At 42.1% G+C, this 17,930-nt stretch overlaps 1 protein-coding gene across 1 annotated transcript in view; it reads left to right on the forward strand.

The window, feature by feature from the left end:
• The window catches only part of yjefn3 (YjeF N-terminal domain containing 3), a 61,280-nt gene extending 45,511 nt beyond the window's left edge, over window positions 1-15,769 (forward strand). Inside the window, exons 3-6 of the mRNA XM_069680222.1 lie at window positions 8,725-8,835; window positions 12,657-12,770; window positions 14,541-14,691; window positions 14,971-15,769. Coding sequence (XP_069536323.1) covers window positions 8,725-8,835; window positions 12,657-12,770; window positions 14,541-14,691; window positions 14,971-15,167 — 573 coding nt within the window. The 3' untranslated portion in view covers window positions 15,168-15,769. The remainder of the gene's footprint in view (window positions 1-8,724; window positions 8,836-12,656; window positions 12,771-14,540; window positions 14,692-14,970) is intronic.
• Window positions 15,770-17,930: the final 2,161 nt, after the last annotated feature.

Raw genomic sequence — 17,930 nt, forward strand, 5'->3', positions numbered from 1 at the left:
CAGCCAGGAAAGAAGAACATGCAGACAGATTGAAAAACATCCAGAAAGACACACAAGCCAGACAGACAAGAACATTGTTTTTGACAAGGAAAACAACATGAGATAATATTTCCAGTAATACTACCCGAAACGTCATCGTAACATCAAAAGTATTTTGAAAATCAGAGTCAAAGCAAATCTGCTAATTTCCTCTATAGTGGCGATTACTGATGTTTTAGGCCCCGAAAGGAGGTCGGCATATTAAGATATGATCACCTTTACTTTATCATTTGAAAAGGCAAGCTTGTTAGCAAACAGTTGCTCATAAACACATTAACCAGTTACGGTCATTCACTCTCTTAAAGCTCTGTTTTTGGTCCCTACCAACTCCTGATGGAAGTAGGTTGCTAAATTTGTCCGTCTGTAAATCTGGCTACAGCTAGCTATTAGGAATGGACATTTCAAGCAAAAATACTATTCAATATTCAATATTGCTTGTACAGAGAGACACCTTTTACTTTTTCACAACTCTGTTGGTTTTATTTTCATGTCAAATTGTGTACCGAAAAAACTCCTTTAAAACACGGGGTATAATAGACTGCATACTTCCTATATAATATCTATGACTGTAGATGGACGACGCGTCTCCATCTGCTCTTGTACGAAATTGATGCCAATATAGCCCCCGTGATAGGCGCTGCCATCTTAGATCCGCTAACCAAATCACACACTTAAATTACTGAAATAAAAAGCAACGATCCCGCACGCCGGCGTGTTTAACGTTACGTCTCCTCTCGCCGTTCCTCCTCTACTCTGCTAATCAGGGACAGATCGGCTGCACGAGCAAAACAGCATCAAAAAACTACTTAAAACTTAACTTCATACATAAACGTAAATCAGCATGATAAGAACTAACTATAATGACAGAAACTATGTTTGAGAAAAATGTATTTGCCGTGTATTTTGATTTTATAGTTTGACTTATGTCCCATCTGTTAACATGGAGGAGGTGGGCTTTATGACCTATACTGCAGCCAGTCAGCAGTGGACGATAGAGAGGTTTTGTCGTGAGCTGCCATGTTGTCCAATTTTTTATACAATCTATGTATAATACACAGACATGGATTATTTCTTTTATGATGAGAATCAGCCTGACAAACTGTGCATAGTTGTTGTAGAGGTATAATACAGTTTTACCTGGCAAAGTTTGCTCTTGACCTCATTTTTGTTTATTTTTTCGAAGCAGTTTCACACAGAACTCTTTGACGGTTTCCACATTTTTCTCTAGTTCCGAATCTCACAGCCCACACCTGTTCTACCAGCACCTGGCGCTAACGCTTTCTTCTTCTTTTGTTATTTAATAGCGCTAGCAAACAGCTTTCAGATGCGCTACAGTCACCGTCTGGTAGTAGTACCACATCACACCCAGGCACCGGTAGAAACACTGAAAAAATTATATTTTTAGAATGAGATAAAAGTCGCATTAAGTTTTAAATGTCTTTTAAAAAATAAATGACTATTCAGATATTTAAAATGCATGTCTCAGCCCTACTAGCTAGATGGATAAACCACTAGCAGAAACAATAGAAACAGAAATAGCTCCTCTTATGCCAACGAGAGCTGCGGTTTGGCTGATTATGATCTGTAGGTTGAGCAAAGTCTCTGACATCACACACTAATGTTAAAAACATGCCACTTTAAAGCTGCACATACTTGGTCGTACTTGTAATAGGAAACCCACAGAGAGTTATCAAACCAACCGTGTAGTCACCCTGAGCGTTGTTGTGTCTTTCAGCTCAGTGTTTTAGCTTGTTTGGTTGTGTCACTGCTCTTGTGAAATCTGTTTTCAGCTGCCTTAGGTCGAAGTTTTTTTTTTCTGAAACACCCACTGTCCAAGCTCTACCTGCCAAGCACCAAATTGCACGTTTAGCTAATGGAGCATTTAGTAGCTAAAAAAAGTCAGACACCACCCTCAGGGATTGTTGGAGACCAGAATGGAGCTAAAACGACATTATAATTAGACTTACTCCTCAAGGTGAGAAAACTTTAAATAAATGATGATGTCGCTTTGTGTCTGTGTAAAAAAGCTTCTGTGTTCTCATACATTTGTATGAGCTTTATAAGGTGATAATAAGTCATTGTTGTGTTTACAGCTTGGTGTGCTGCCCCCAAAGTGACAAAAAAGCAATGAAGCAGCTTTCACTGGTGTTTGTTTGAGTGTGAAATTACCACCATCATTACACTCGTGCTTGTAGCTGATTTCATTCTTTAATTGATTTGATTTTACAGGCGTTCTTGTTAATAACCATTAATGTTTCAATGATGCAACTTATTGTTTCACAATTACAGCTATTACATTCTTTGGGGGTGAGAAACACACCGGCACAACAGCACAGAAGCTGAAATGGAAAACCAGGAACACGACAAAAAAAAAGAAGTAAGAGCTTGAGCAGAACGAGCGGCAGCATCAGTCAGGAGCAGAGACTTTGTTTTCTCCCCTCCAAGTGTGTGATTAACCCCACCACATCCACTTCCCCTCTATTATCATCAGGCACCACTGGCCCCGTGCCTGGCCCTCCACCAGCGGCCCCAAACAGCATAGCCTTACTAGACAAACACGGCCAGGACGCTGCGGATGGCTGCTGCCCACAGCCGCCAGCAGCACCCCACTGCTAACATGACATCACTGCTATTTAAGGAAAATTACAGTAGAAGGAGATGCAGACAGTCTTTACTTCACTGATTTCACTGCTGGCCTACTGCTGCTGGCGTCCAAGTATACCACACAAACAAGCGTGTGCTCAGTCTCACACACACATACACACACCTCTGCTTGCCAGATAGATTATAGGTTTTCTGTAAGTAATCCCTCCACCAGCAGCAGCCGCAGCCTCCAGCTCTCCAGACTATTTGTGTGTTTCTGTATCAGTCTGAGGCTTTTCAACACCTGAGAGGAGACAGGAGACGTTTTTGTTACCCCACAGCAATAAATTAGTCCCTAGTTTACATGAGCACATGGACTTCAGTTTGGCCCTCTAATAAAAATAAAAAAGGAACAGTGTGTGTGTTTTTAGGAGCCTGATAATGTTTTTTCAGGCTGCGTGTGTGTTTCAGGTTGATTGGAGGTGAAAGAACATGTGCCTTTAACATTTGTTTCAAAGAGGTATTCCCTGGGAGAGCTTATTATAATCAAGACAGACATATTTTTAAGGTGTGTGTGTGACTGCAAGGGGGATCCTGTCAATGCTCTCCTAACTTTTCTTTATTTGGCTCCTTCCGAAAGCATTCCACCTCAAAGTCAATGCAAAACTTAATGCAAAATCCAATTACTGTGTATTTTAAAACTATGGATATATGGAGAAAATGCTAAACCAATAAACTGTCAGAAGTCCTTCAGACGAGCAGAGCAAAAGAAGCATCTCGATGATAAACCTGCTGAGCAGATGCAACAGCAGCATCTGTCTGTGCATGTAAAAGGCTTCTTCACATCAGAAATATCATAAATATCTCAAACACTGGAACACATTGAGCAAGTTTATAAGCCTCAAACTGACTCCTAACAATAATACTAAGAATAATACTGTGTTGACATGTAATGTGCTGCCAGGGCGGTTTCGACTGTTTGAGGTTTTTATTAAAACAAATGACATTTTTCTGGAGTACAGAATGTTTAGTCTTGTTTGAAGAGATTGAACTTAACATAAAAGAAGTGAAGCTATCATCACTGTCTGAAAATCAATATAACTTTAGTGTGTTTTGGCTGAGACCTTTTATAGGTGTGTAATCAGGGTCCAAAATTAACTTTCTGTCCTAACGATGGTCGGTAACCTAAAATTATTTACAAGCCAAACTGTCTTTAACTGGCAGTAAAACTGCACAAGTTAACAATGTAATTTAAAACTATGCCATTACTAAAAACCCACAATTGACCTTTTTAAAGTTAACTATTTGTACATACCGTGCACAGAGACGACTTTAACAATGAGTCCTGACCTGGGTTTTTCTACACTGACTATATCTCAACATATTCTTCAAAGTTAGTTTAGCTCAGTGGTTTAAGCGCGCCCTATGTACATAAAGAGGCACAGTCCTCAACACAGCGACCCCTCGGCTCTTTGCTGCATATCAACTCCACTCTCTCTCCCTTCATTTCCAACTCCATCCACTGTCCTAGCTAGCAGGGAACGTTCCCTTAACGTTGGCGAACATTACCTACAAGTTCTAATTACAAAATGTTTTAATCTAATATTCAAAAAAACGTTTTAAGGATGTTTATCATTTCAAGTTCTTGTAAAGTTAAAACTTAAACTAAGACAAAACGTTTTCACTGCAACATTCTGAAGATATTTTTGGGATGTTACGGAGGCCCGGGATGTCAGAACGCTTTGCTCAATGTTACATAAAAACAAAGGTAGAACATGCTTACTGCAACATTCTAAGGATCTTTTCAGGATGTTAGTATGATCTGAACTATCAGAACCTGATTTATAAAGCGTTCCTGAAATGGGATTTAAACATTATCTCTGCAACTTTCTGAAAATGTTTTCAGAGAACGTTCTCCGGCTATTAAAAACATTGCACGTTACATTCTCAGAACCTTCTTAGAACATAAAAACTCTAGCTGGGGTCCTATCCATTAAAGGCAAAGGCCAAAACACAATCTTAATTGTCACAATCTTGGCCTCTTTCCTCCAGTTAGCTAGAAGGGTTGCGCCCAACTGGATTACATCCTGCCAGATACAGTAAGTGTAACCACAGAAACTGTGCACAATGAGGGTCAATCCAAAAATCTTGATACAGTTAATGACAGTAGGACTTTGCATACCAGCACCAGCGCGCAAACTCTAACAGACTCAGAGAAAAGATTTGCTAATTGCTTTCATTTATTCAGCGCTACATTTCGAGGCTTAATATCAGAACACATGAATAATAAGAAAAGATATGTGTTAGATTAAAGTCGAATTAAACAGGTCGTGAAGACATAGCAGGGTGCTGAGCGAATTGATCCGACCTGATCCCTTTACAGCTTCTTACCGTCAGTGTGTGGCTCTAATGCTTTCTCCAGCAGCTTGAAACGGCTCCAGCTCTGATATCAGTGATCCTCCTGATGGTCCTAGGCATTTTAAAAAGGTCATTAAACGTTATGATGCAAAGCTTTTGTATGTGAAAAGCATTACGGGAAGCATGAGACAGAGACGTGGGAGTAAAGCTGCATGAAGACCAAGCTAATGTGGATCCATTCGCACCAGGAACATGTTTATTGTGAGGCATTATTTAAATGTGTGCCTCTCGAGGACAATGGAACAAGCTGTAAATACAACACTGACAGATTATTTATCACCTTATAAAGTTTTACCGCCTCTGTGTTAGCAAAACCAGTTTATTTACACATTCAGCAGACGTTAGCATGCTGTTAGAGTCGTGTCTCTGGCCTCCAGACAAATTAGTCCTACAATCACTCTCCAACTCCAGAACAGCTTCAGCAGCATTGAAAAATGCTACGCCGTGTTACGCTGTGTTTGCCAGCTAGTCGTTAACATTGTCTGTCTGCTGTTTTACATTGACTCAGTGAACAACAACGGACTCCTGAAATAGCTGTCTACTGCAGCTGGAAACATGTTTAATGAGAGTTAAAATAATGTCTTTAGGTTGATCACAAGAAGTTACCTCTTAAACCATACACATATGCATTTGATCTGTTGTTAATATTAAGAATAGACAGATTAAAAGGCTACACGGTGGTGCAGTGGTTAGCGCTGTTGCCTCACAGCTAGAGGGTTCTCTAAATGCATGTGTGGGTTCATTTTGGGAACTCAGGTGTCCTCCCAAAGACATGCTCGTTAGGGTGATTGATAATCCTAAATATGCCTGTAGGTGTGAGCCTGAGCGTAACAGGTTGTCTGTCTGTGTGTGTCAGCCCTGTGATTGACTGGCGATCAGTCAAGGATGAACCCTGCCTCTCGCCCAATGACAGCTGGGATAGACTCCAGGCCCCCCTGCAAACCTGAACAGGATATAGATATAGTTATATTTCTGGTATAGTTCACTGTCTTTAAAGCTACTGTGTGGAGTTTTTGTCTGGTCTCATTTGCTCTGGTCAAAGCAAATGAGACCATCATGAGTGATTATTTCAATATGGTCATTTTTAATGCCTAATACCGTTGCCACCTGGTCGTTGTCAGACGGCTGATTAACAGCACGCTGTCAACACAGCCTTTGTTTACATTTTCCACAGCAAAGATTCACAGCAAGTGTTACTAGTAAAAGACCCAAGGAACATTTTTATCTTAGAGAATAGTACTTATGCATGTACGGGACAATATCCGCGAAGAGAAAAAATTACCGCTTTGTCCACAGGGGGCGCCAAGATTAACACGAAGCGAAAGTTCCTCACAAGCAGCTTTAATATCTGGTTACTGTAATTACAGTTAGCATTTCCCTCGAGGGAGCAGGTCGGCAATGAAGCTTGACATTATGCCACGCACGCATGCATATTCACTGTAACTTAACTGAGTCAGATGTGTCACTCACATCAGGTTTCACAGCACGACACTCACTAAGAGCTCCTGTCTCATTACATATGAAAATAAAAGACACTGTCCTGTTCTATGTGTCTTCCACTCTGAGTCTCTGTCTCTCTCCTCCCCCTGCTCCTCACTCCTCATAAAGCTCTCTCCTCTATCTCACTGAGTGTGTGTGATGATTTCTCAGCTGAGCTGTTATGATGGAGATAACGGCTGCCGTCTCGTCTCCTGGAGTCATCGCTCCGGTTAATGCTCTTTGAGTCTTGTTAGATCCAATTAGACACAGTGCGCGGGGGCCTGTTCTCCGCATGAACTTTCTCCTGAACTGAATACGTTACTGGAAGTGGAAGTAAATGGATTTTACGTGCTTTAGCAGAATTCTTCCTCCGCTCGAGTTAATCTGCTAAATTTGGAGGTGAAGGATCAACATAATGTGATTTCCTCTTTCTTCAAGAATCGGCACAAGAGTATTAACTTGCATTACGTAACGCTTTACTGCCTGCAAATGACGGTGTTATTATTTTGTAATTATGGTGCACTTTAATTATAATTTTGAATAATTACAGGGGTCCAATAAAACATTTCCAGGAAATTAAATCCATGTTATAAAGGGGTAACACTTGTAAATGACGGTAGCACAACTTTTAAAATTAAAGGGCACTTATAAGATAATAACAGTGTACACTAATATGGATATGAGAAAAGACTAGGAATAGCCACCAGTGTTTTAAAGTAATTTTTATGATGAGGAGCTTTTAAATGTATTATGGGAAACTATAAAGTAATAATGAGAAAACCAAGACAATACAAGAGGTGTAAGCAGCCCATTAATGCAGATTTAAAGGTATACAGCCTTATAAACTTTGCATTAGCCCACACTACATCTCTTTACCTCTTTATTTATACAATATAATACCTACTGCAATAGAGGTAGATTAGTTCCCATTAAATACAAACTTATTTCCCCTGTAGTTAATGACTTGTTCTATAATAAATATTTGTTGTTATTCTATAATTACTCTCCATGCTTAGCACTGGTTCGGGCAAAGTGGGCCTTTCTGTGTGGAGTTGGCATGTTCTCCCGGTGCATGCGTGGGTTCCCTCCAGGTGCTCCGGCTTCCTCCCACAGTCCAAATGCTCGTTAGGTTCATCGGTGACAGTAAAGTGCCCGTAGGTGTGAATGTGAGTGTGAAAGGTTGTCTGTCTCTTTGTGTCAGCCTTGTGATCTCTCGCCCAATGACAGCTGGGATAGGCTTCAGCCCCCCTGCGACCCTGAACAGGATAAGCAAAAAGATAATGGACAGGTGTTCCCCATAATACAAACTTATTAAACTGTAAATTAAACTGCAGTCATAGACGACTTATATCAGTGATAAACTCGGCTTAATGGCCTTCTGATATACGCTTTTATTGGCTGTAATTTTCAGAGGCTCATATGAGCTGTCTCCCCTCCAAGTTATTCTTATGGTTTATAAAATGATGCTGTGACTTTTACAATGATGAACACTCATACACTAATAATGTCATATTTCAGAATCTGAACAGAAATCCCTAAAAGCATCAGCTTAGTGCTCAACGTGGCATCCGGGTCTTTGCTTTGACAAATCTGCGGAAAATGAAGGCAGACACCTCTGGGGCTTTCATTTCAGAGATCATGCCTGAGTGTGTACACACACACACTAACACTCACACACACAGCACTACTGTTGAGGTGTTGGAGATGGAAGATTAGCTGTTTAGGCTGACAGTTCCGCAGGCACATACCTGTCCCATTTAAGAGGGTGCAGGCTGATTTACAAGGTAACGTAAGGCCAGTAAACCAGGCTGATGCCAACAGCCGACTGCAGCCGGGGGACGAGACGGAAAGTGTGTTACATTTACGGAAGCATCCTCGGAGAGGACGCTGGCATTTTTTCCACTGCTGCCACGGTCTTTTCTCATACACGGAAGAGACGATGGCGCTGGTGCCATTTCCACCCTCGTCTGGCATGTGTGGCACGCCGCAGCCAGACTCAGAGTGTGATTAAGGGGCAGAGGCACAGATCGGATGACCTGCTCGAAATAAGAGGCCAGAGTCTGAGGGATAAAAACAAATGCGATGGCCATTCATCTTTCTCTTACTATTGTACTCTGTACATCTCTTCTATCCCTATGTCTTATGTTTATCCTTCCTCCGCTCCTGTTTCTAACTGCCTACATTTTTATCCTGTCTCTCCACCAGGCCTACCCTCTCAGCACTCTAGCGAAGAAGCAGCCAACAGTGCTGGTGATCTGTGGTCCGGATCAGAATGGCTCCATCGGCCTGGTGTGTGCCCGACACCTGCGCATGTTTGTAAGTATAGTCAACAACTTTCCAGCAGTAATCCCTTTTAGATTCAACAACACAAATTACTCTTTGCAAACAGTCCTAATGAGTCATTCCGATGATGTCACAACAGTAAAACAATCGAGTGTACTTTAACTTATGTCAGGACGTAGACAGGCTCTCTGCGCCTTACAGAATGTCATCTCAGCTCCTGTAAACGGCTCCGAGCAGTTATCCCATTACCCTCACTGCAAGGGCACTCAGACAGTCATGATATCATCGCATTGTTACTCTCGTTAAAGCTGTCTGCGTCCTTGATATGATGTCATGAGCGTGATGTCTGCCCGTCAGGCTGCAGGCTGACTGACATTTTAAGACTAATTGTTTTCCTCTCCATCACATCACAGATCATGACTTGAGTTGAAGTCAGGGCTCGGCGCTGTGGTCCCGCCTCCACTCTATGACTTTATTGGAAGGGAAATATGGGATATGTGTTTTTGGGATCTTTGGTTTAGACTGGAATGCATCTATACACTTTACCATATGTGTGTGACATGCTGGATTTACAGTGCATAGATATTTCTGATTAAAACCATGTAAGATTGAGTCTCCATAGAGTCTTTCTCCCTTCCCTTGCCTCCCACTCAATGTCTCTTAAGGCCAAGGAAGAGGTCAGAGGTCAGCGCAGAGCAAAATATATTACCCAGGCATTCAATAAGTGAATAAAAAGCACCTGTAAAGAATGAATATAAAACAGTTCGGCATTGATTTCCTGGGTTTGTTTGTCCTGCTTGTGCCTTTTCCTCTGAGTGTGTCGGCTATTGAGACACATTTACCTTCATCTCAAAATGTGCTACATAAATTAAGCTTTAATGTCATTATTTTCCAAAGTGACTTCCCTCTACAGTTGGCTGATTTGGAAAACGCTTGTCTGGGTTTTCTCTAACTTGAGAAACTGGAGAGTACTTACTTTGGACTGTGAATCACCCTCCTGGTGTAAGAGTGTATGTTTTTCATGGTGCGACGTGATCCCTGTCAGCAGGAAGACATGCAAGCATACACTTGAGACGCACGCATTGACACACACGCACGCACACACAGATTCGAGTCCCTGATGCGGAGCTGTGAATGTGATTAGACAGAGCATAGAAATAAAAGATCAGGCCAGCTCGCTCCCCACATCACTCCAAGATGCGTGTTCAAAGGAGCAGGTTGTGTCGGGTTCTGTCATGCGTCTTTGATTGTTTCCACTGCAACACAATGCTGCATACCAGAAGACAGACATATTGCTTGATCAAATTTAATGTTGGATGGGATTAAAAAGCAAGTCCTAAGTGCATTTGTTCCAGTGTGATGTTGGAGATGATGTTATGTTGGCTTGTATAGAGACTTACTGCATGGAAAGTTTCATAAATATGCTTTATAATTTCACCTCAAATAACAACAATTGTACTTGTATGTCACCGTTAGGAAAATCTCTCAAACAGACCGGAGCGTCTTCAGAGTCGTGTCACATCTCCAAATGTTCCACCACACTCTGTTGTGCTGCAGGTTTCCAACGGGCTGTGTACTGAAACAAAATAGCACAGGACACGACCACCCCTCAGGGGGAGGAAGTGTAACCCTGTAAGATGTGAGCATGAACTGGAAAAAGACCCCATTGCTTGTTTTTGTTGCACAGCCCATTTCTGTTCACGCTCATCTCAAGCTCTTCCTTAGTTTCACACGGCCGGTGGTGTTGCTGCTTATGAGTGAAAGGGCATGCAGGGGTCACTGGTTAACCCCCCCCCAAGGAGGACACACAGGCACTTGATTGTATTTGGCTTGGTTGCCCACTCCGTGCTCTGTGAAGGTCATGTTGGCGATGACGTCAGGGAATCAGTGGCTGTGACAATATGATGCGCTTAGGATCCCCAAGGAGGTGGAAGTCCATCTTATCTGATGGACAACTTCCTTTGTTGAGCTCAGACTATTTGTGTCCATTTATTCATTCCTGCAAGTGAAACAGGTCTTAACATCTTAATAAAGAAGACATACTTTATTAATCCCCGAGGGGAAATTCAATTTTTTCACTCTGTTAGTACAAACATGCGTCGCACACAAAGGCCTGAAACAGAACCTTACATGGACATGCACTAATGTCAGAATGAGACATGCACCCCAAGCAGTTGAAGGATTCAGCCTTGCTCAAGGACACCTCCAAAGTGCCCAGGGAAGGAACTGGCAGCTCTACAGCTACCTGCCACAACGCCATGGTTGATCCATACTGGGACTTGAGCCGGCTACCCTCAGGTTCCCAAGCCAAGTCCCTACAGATTGAGCTCCCGTCTACCCCACAATGCACAGTATGCGATCTATTTTAAATCAGAAATGAGAGACACAAATGAGAGCGAGAGATACATTTGCATTACATGTACCTTGTATATTAAAGAATAAGTAGGTTAAAGAATAAGAATTGTTTATTTTGAAACATCCTCTTTGATATTTGTCTGCGTTAGTACGAAATGTAGTAACTTAGATTAGAAAATTGTTTTTTTCCTTGAGGCTGTTTATAGGCACATGGGAGGTTTGAGCTAATTGCTCACTTTAGCATGCTAACATGGTCACAATGAATATGCTTTATGTACTTATTTTAAGCAGGTTTAATGCTGACCATCTTCAACATTTTAGCTAAGCATGGTTATATTTCTTTTCTGAGCAAGCCCAGCAGAGGTTGACTGGAGTTTCATAGATACAAATATGGGTATTTGACAAACTTAAACCTTGACCAAATGGTGGTGCTAGATGAAAGTCAAAGGCTCAATACAGTTTTTTACAAATCATCCTGAGGGGAACATGAATGTTTGTACCAAATTTCATGGCAGTATGTCCCATAGTTGTTAAGAATTTTCACTAAAATGTACAAATGTGGTCCTCATGATTGTGTAGGATGAAAAATTAAGGGATTACTATAGTCATAAGTGATCATACTGTGGGGACCATGAATGTCTGCACAATACATCACGGCAATCCATTCAACAGTTATTCAGATATATCAGTGTGTACCAAAGTGGTGGACCAAATGTCAAACCAACAGACCAACCGTACCGTGCTCCGCTGCAACCTAATTAAAAGTGTTATTTGGACTACTGAAGAAATAGTCCCAATAAAACCAACCACAACGCTGTGTTCCATTTGTGATTAACCAGAGTAATTGCTCATTGTTCTGGATGAATGTTACTCATGATTTCCTTTCACCTTCATTGTATTGGAATGTTGGAGGATTGTATAAACGCAAAACACAAACACACATGGATTAATACCTTTGGAGACATTTGGAAAAACTGAGAAAAATCGTCTTAGTTTTGAGTTCAGATTACCTGAACATTTCCTCTGATCAAACTTACAATCGCATACACACTACTGACAGTTACTGGGTTTTAAGATGTACCTGTGGGACTGTGTAAAGGTCACAGATCACAGGTACTTCCTGCTGACTATCACAGACCTTTCAGTCGGCTGCTGTCTGGATTTCTACTCCGCTCTGCTTCCAGTTTATGAGGGAAGTGTTCTTTCAGGAAGCAGACGGTAAAATCAAAACCTCTGATCACCAGTCAAATGTACTTTCACTTCTCCTGGACGGAAGGCCAAATGTACCTTGATGCGTCATACACTCAATCATGTCAGTAGTGGCTGAAATTGTCAGCTTTCGGGTCGATGTTATGTAACCTTTTCTCTTTTTTCTATTTCTCCCCCCTACCACCCACCTTCTCCCTGTTATTCTCTCTGTTGCCTCATCTCGACCCCAACCCCCCACCCCAACCCCCCACCTCTTCTCTGTTGTTTTATCTGTTGCCCCCCTTACACAGGAATATGAGCCCACCATCTACCACCCTAAACGCTCCTCTCAGAGTCTACACCAGGACTTTACAGTTCAGTGTGAGAAGATGGACATCCCCTTCCTCTCCTATCTGCCCACAGAGGTCAGCAGCATCTTTACAGATGTTATACTTACTTTTTTAGACTGATGCATTAAAATCTCTCATTTAATGTACAACGTTGATTAAAGTGATAATCTTGAAGATTTTCTGTTAAGTCACTATCTATTGCCGAATGAGGTAACACAATGATGATTGAGCCTATGGCCCACTGATGAAAGCCTTTGCATGCAGTATTTAGTATTGTTACGGACTGGTTATCTGTGGCAACTTTAAAAATCATAAGCAGTGCCCAGGTAGTGACGCGTTTTCCGTCACCCAGCAGTGGTTGGTCTGCCAGAGAGGGTAGGCGGAGCTAAGCGGCTGCTTTTCCGGTCTCTGCAAGGGTTGCGAGTAAACAGTAATCTACTATGGGTGAACAAACAAAGAAAAGATCGATGACTACGGATACAACTTCAAAATAAGTGACAATCAAAAGACAAAGAAACAAATTCGACGCTCAGATGAAGGCAAACAGTCTTAAAAGGACAGCGACTGTCAGCGAGGAAAATCAAGTGTTACAACCGGAGCCAACCGTGGACGTCACACATACTCACTGTTTAAATATCTGGGAAGTGTGCTCCCGCAATTACCGTTTAACGCCAGTTACCGAAGATCTTGGAGTTTATCACTTTAACTTGTAAAAGTGAAAGTTGCTTTGATAGTAGTTCGACATTTTGGGAAATGTCTTGCCTTCTTGTGAGTTAGAAGGAAAGATCTGTATACGCGCACATGTCTGGACAATAAATATGCAGCAAAGGCCAAGAGCAGGTAAGCCTTGCTTAGCACAAAGACCAGAAACAGGTGGAAATGCTCGTGTAGGTCTGTCCAAAAGAAACAACATTTACCAACAAGCATTAAACAAACTCTAATTAACATGCAACAATCATTAGTTGAATTTGTACAAAAACTGAAGGACAAAGAAGACAATTCACCGATTTAGTGGGGTTATGTGCAAGACTATTTCTTGATCTGGACCAGTTACTTCCTGGAGTCTCTCGAGACTACCTCACAACTGATACAATGCAACAAGTAAAGAAGAAGAACATAAACTTTATTAATTCCCTAGGGGAAATTCAATTTTTTCACTCTGATAGTAAAACATGCTACACACATGCACAAACAGAACCCTATGGACATGCACTAATGGAGAGATGTCAGAGTGAGGGGACTGCACATGGACATGCGCCCCGAGCAGTGGGGGGATTTGGTGCCTTGCTCAAGGCCGCCTCGACGGAGCCCAGGAAGAGAACTGGCATCTCTCCAGCACCAATTCCATGGTTGGTCCATACCGGGGACTTGAACCAACCACCCTAGTGTTCCCAAGCCAAGTCCCTACAGACTGAGCTACCATCTACCCCAAATCATACAGTTGTGAGCCTGGGAGGTAGATGTATTTAAAAATGACATTTACTTCCTGTTTCCAGTCTTCATGCTGAAGTTTACTAATCAACTTCTGGTTGAAGCTTGAATGAACAGACATGAGGGCTGTTCAAGAGAGCAGGTTGGTGTAATTTCAAAAATGCTAAGCTATTGCTTTAAATTAAGGAAAAAGGTAATAAACATGTTTTTGTTTTTGTGACCTGCTTGAAAGAAAATTAAATGTCTGCCTGTCTAAACCTTTCTGATTGTTGGATTTGCTTTCCTACGACCACTCACACTTCTTACGAACCATCTGAGGGGTTGATTGTGTTGGCCACTGAAGTTGCTCCAGTGGACAATTGTGTACATTAAGTTACCTCCTCATCTATTAATGCTGAGGTCTGTTGTGTTCAGGTGCAGCTCATAAACGATGCCTACAACCTAGTGATTGATGCCATGCTGGGCCCAGAGTCAGACTGTGCCAACATTAAGGAGCCCTACTCTGGTATCCTGGTGACCCTGAAGCAAGTCAAGACCCCCATTGCTAGTGTGGATGTGCCCTCAGGTAAGTGTTGATACAAAGTGTAGATATCAGGGTGGAGGCTCAAAAACATGATAAATGGGCCTCCAGGCAGCTCCCCAGGAGCCTTGGCTCCCAGGCAGGAGTTTTCCAAGTCTGGAGGCACACGTGGAGGATAAATCTAACGCTACAGTCAGCTCAGTGTGAGCTCATCATACCCCGAATACACTACCTGCTGAGTTTGAGTCCAACAGGCAAAGAAATATCACAATCCTCCTCTCCTTAAAGGCCTCTTTTTCTCTCCCTCCTGTCTGTCTTCCTCAGGTTGGGACGTAGAAGAACCAAGTCAGGATGGGATTAGCCCCGAAGTTCTCATCTCACTTACAGCTCCAAAAAAGTGTGCCATGAGTTTCTCGGGGAAGCATTTCTTGGCCGGACGCTTCCTGCCCTATGACATCCAGAAAAAATACGAGCTCAACCTTCCAGACTACCCTGGCACAGACTCTCTCATAGAATTGTAACACATGGGAAACATAAGAGCCGGTGCGGCCGCTCCTCATTTTCAGATATGTACGTTGAATCTGTTCTCTTGTTTTGTACTTTATAGATCGTTAATGTGATTTAATGTTAACATCTCAGTTGTGTAGATCAGGCTACACCATAGCCAAATGTGCCGTTGAGCTACAGTAGAAGGGTAATATTTAGAAACTGTGGTTTCTGTCATGTCTCTTGGGGAAATGGCATGAGGAGTTTCTGTGTCAGTCTACTCGTACAAGCTGTAGCATTACACTGTTTTCTGATTACTTTGCAAAAGACATAAATTTCTTTTTCCACAGTCGGCAACAGAAGATGAATTCTCCTGGACGTCCACCACTGGAATCTTTTTTCTTCTTCAAACTTTTTTAATGTTCATGTTCTGATGCTTTTACTGTGTTCTGTTAAACTTTCTACAAAGCGTGCTGCTGAGATAAATAAGTGCAGGCTGGCCATTTTTGATTTTCTGTTTCTGTGTTTTTGGTTGGTTTGGTCAGCCTGCACTTCTGTTTAACCTTTGTTTCGGTTACATCATTAGCTGTTACAAAAGGCCAAGACAGTCCTAGTTGTCAAATAAAAATGTTATTTTAAAGGGACGGTTCGGTTTCTTGTGTTTTGTTTTCCTTGGCCTGTAGCTGCCCTGATCAGTAAATCTTATATCAGTGATGACCACATGCAAGGGAATTGGGTCACTTGGAGGGAAAAACCCAACAAGCTAACACTCTGCTAGCAAGTCAAATGCTGTTCTCAATGAAAAAGGACAGATAAACACACTGTAAGCTAGCTGCTTAGCAAACTACCAGCTAAACTACTGTTCAGGAGTTGGTGGAGACCAAAACAGAGGTATAAGCAGAGTGTTAATGGACCAACATTCACAAACTGTAAAAAGATGAGTCTAGGTGATTGCTAGTTGCGCCTTCCTTTTGGATGTTTAAACAAGAACATTAGCGTTGAAGGCTGTCCCAATTCGAAAGCTCCTTCAGACATGGCTGACAAATTTGTCCTCCATTTCCCGAGCCATGAAGGATCCATCGGGTGCATCCTTCGTGGCCTATTATATCCCGAGATGCATTGCGCGGCAATTCAAACGAATTGGCAGACTTTTACGCAGCCGAGGAATATGCTATTAAATGTAAAAGTTTTTGGTTTCAACTCAATCGAATAGTTAGCGTTACACATATTAAAGAAAACGAAAGAGTCCTTGAAACAAATTATCTTTCAAATAATAGGTTAACTTACTCGACGTTACTTATGGTAGCTAGTTAGCCCGCTAGCTACCTGCTGCTAGGCGACAGGAGCGGCGTTTGGTGACGCAAGGGTAGACCAGGCCGTCTCATTTCAGTTCGGCTTTAACGGTCTACGCAGGCTGTGAATGGAGCATCCTCCGTGGACCGCCTCCTTCGAAGGCTGCAGCCTGTGGATTGGGAGACAGCTGTAGGCTACAGCTTGGTCCATAGCCCCCTTCTAGCCAGAAAACTGGTTTAGGAACACAGAGACATTTCTACAGCACTTTTCAAATCAACTTTTTTTAACATACATCTAAAGTTTCTGATTTTATTAATGGCTGAGTAAAATGACCCTGGATCTAGTCGTGGTTTTGTCCTTGGGTGTCTTGGTCAAGGACACATCTGCAGGGTAGCTGCTTGCTAAAACATCTGGTAAATGAGAGTCCCTACTCATTAGGCCACCTAGCTGTGTTGCATGCACATTACATGCAATTAGTGCTGTGCCTCTAAGATGAATGCACGCTGTTAATTCTGTTTATTGGTTCCCAACTGGATTCGATTTAGTCATGAAGGCCATAAACAGGTGTGATCAGACTATAATCAGCTGTCGAGGAAGGCCTCTCATTATGGAGCTCGGGGCTGCAGGCTTCAGTGAGAATGACTAAGTGAGACTGCTGTGCTGTTTATGGATGAGGTAATGTGTATTTATATGAAGCACAGGAGCTTCTTCTGAATGCTAATGCATTAATACCCCATGTGTGTGCACATGTGTGAGTGGGTGTAGAAAGTCAGTGAAAAGGAATGTGGATCCGTTTTTTCACTCGGTGGTATTAAATCTGTCAGAGGCAAACTGACGAGGGTTGTAGAAATATGTCGGAGCGCGCAGCGGTCCTGTCTTTCATGCCTGTCCAATCCCCGTCAGGAAACAAAGACTTGTCACCACTCTGTCCTTTATGCTTCTCATGAAAGCTGTTGAGTAATGAGCTCTGGAGTTGTCGGTGGCCCGGAGAATTGAACAATCATAACTGACACTGGCACTTGTAATATCCAGTGAGAGATAGTTTTACATGGAGAAGAACAGAGAGGAGAATGAGGCAGATAGATTCATCGAGTTCTTACGCTGTACAACACACAAGTGTTTTAGTTATCTACGTACAATATTTTAGATTTCACTGCTACAATTGCATTAGGAATATTCTAATTTGCATTTATTGTTTATTTTTATGGGTACATTTTAGTGGACTAGTTCGCTGGCATCATTTCTACATTACATGTTTCTAGAAGGGCACAACTGTACAGAAAAATACAAGGGAGCACAAAGTGACACATATAATAACATACAGTAAAAAACATAATGAATGTCTGATCCCTCCCTTAAAACAGTTTGAATGGGAGTTTAAAATTGTCAGTCTCCATGCTAGCAACCTACATTAAACTACCCTTGCTTGCTTACATCTTGCAATGTATTGTGTGCAAGGACTTAGTCAATGTATGCCAGGCCTCGCCTGACCTGATGCAAATATT

The sequence above is a fragment of the Semicossyphus pulcher genome, unplaced genomic scaffold (genome assembly GCF_022749685.1).
Source record: "Semicossyphus pulcher isolate SPU_LCO1_2020_fin unplaced genomic scaffold, fSemPul1.0.p SCAF_4, whole genome shotgun sequence".
Taxonomy (NCBI): Eukaryota; Metazoa; Chordata; class Actinopteri; order Labriformes; family Labridae; genus Semicossyphus; species Semicossyphus pulcher.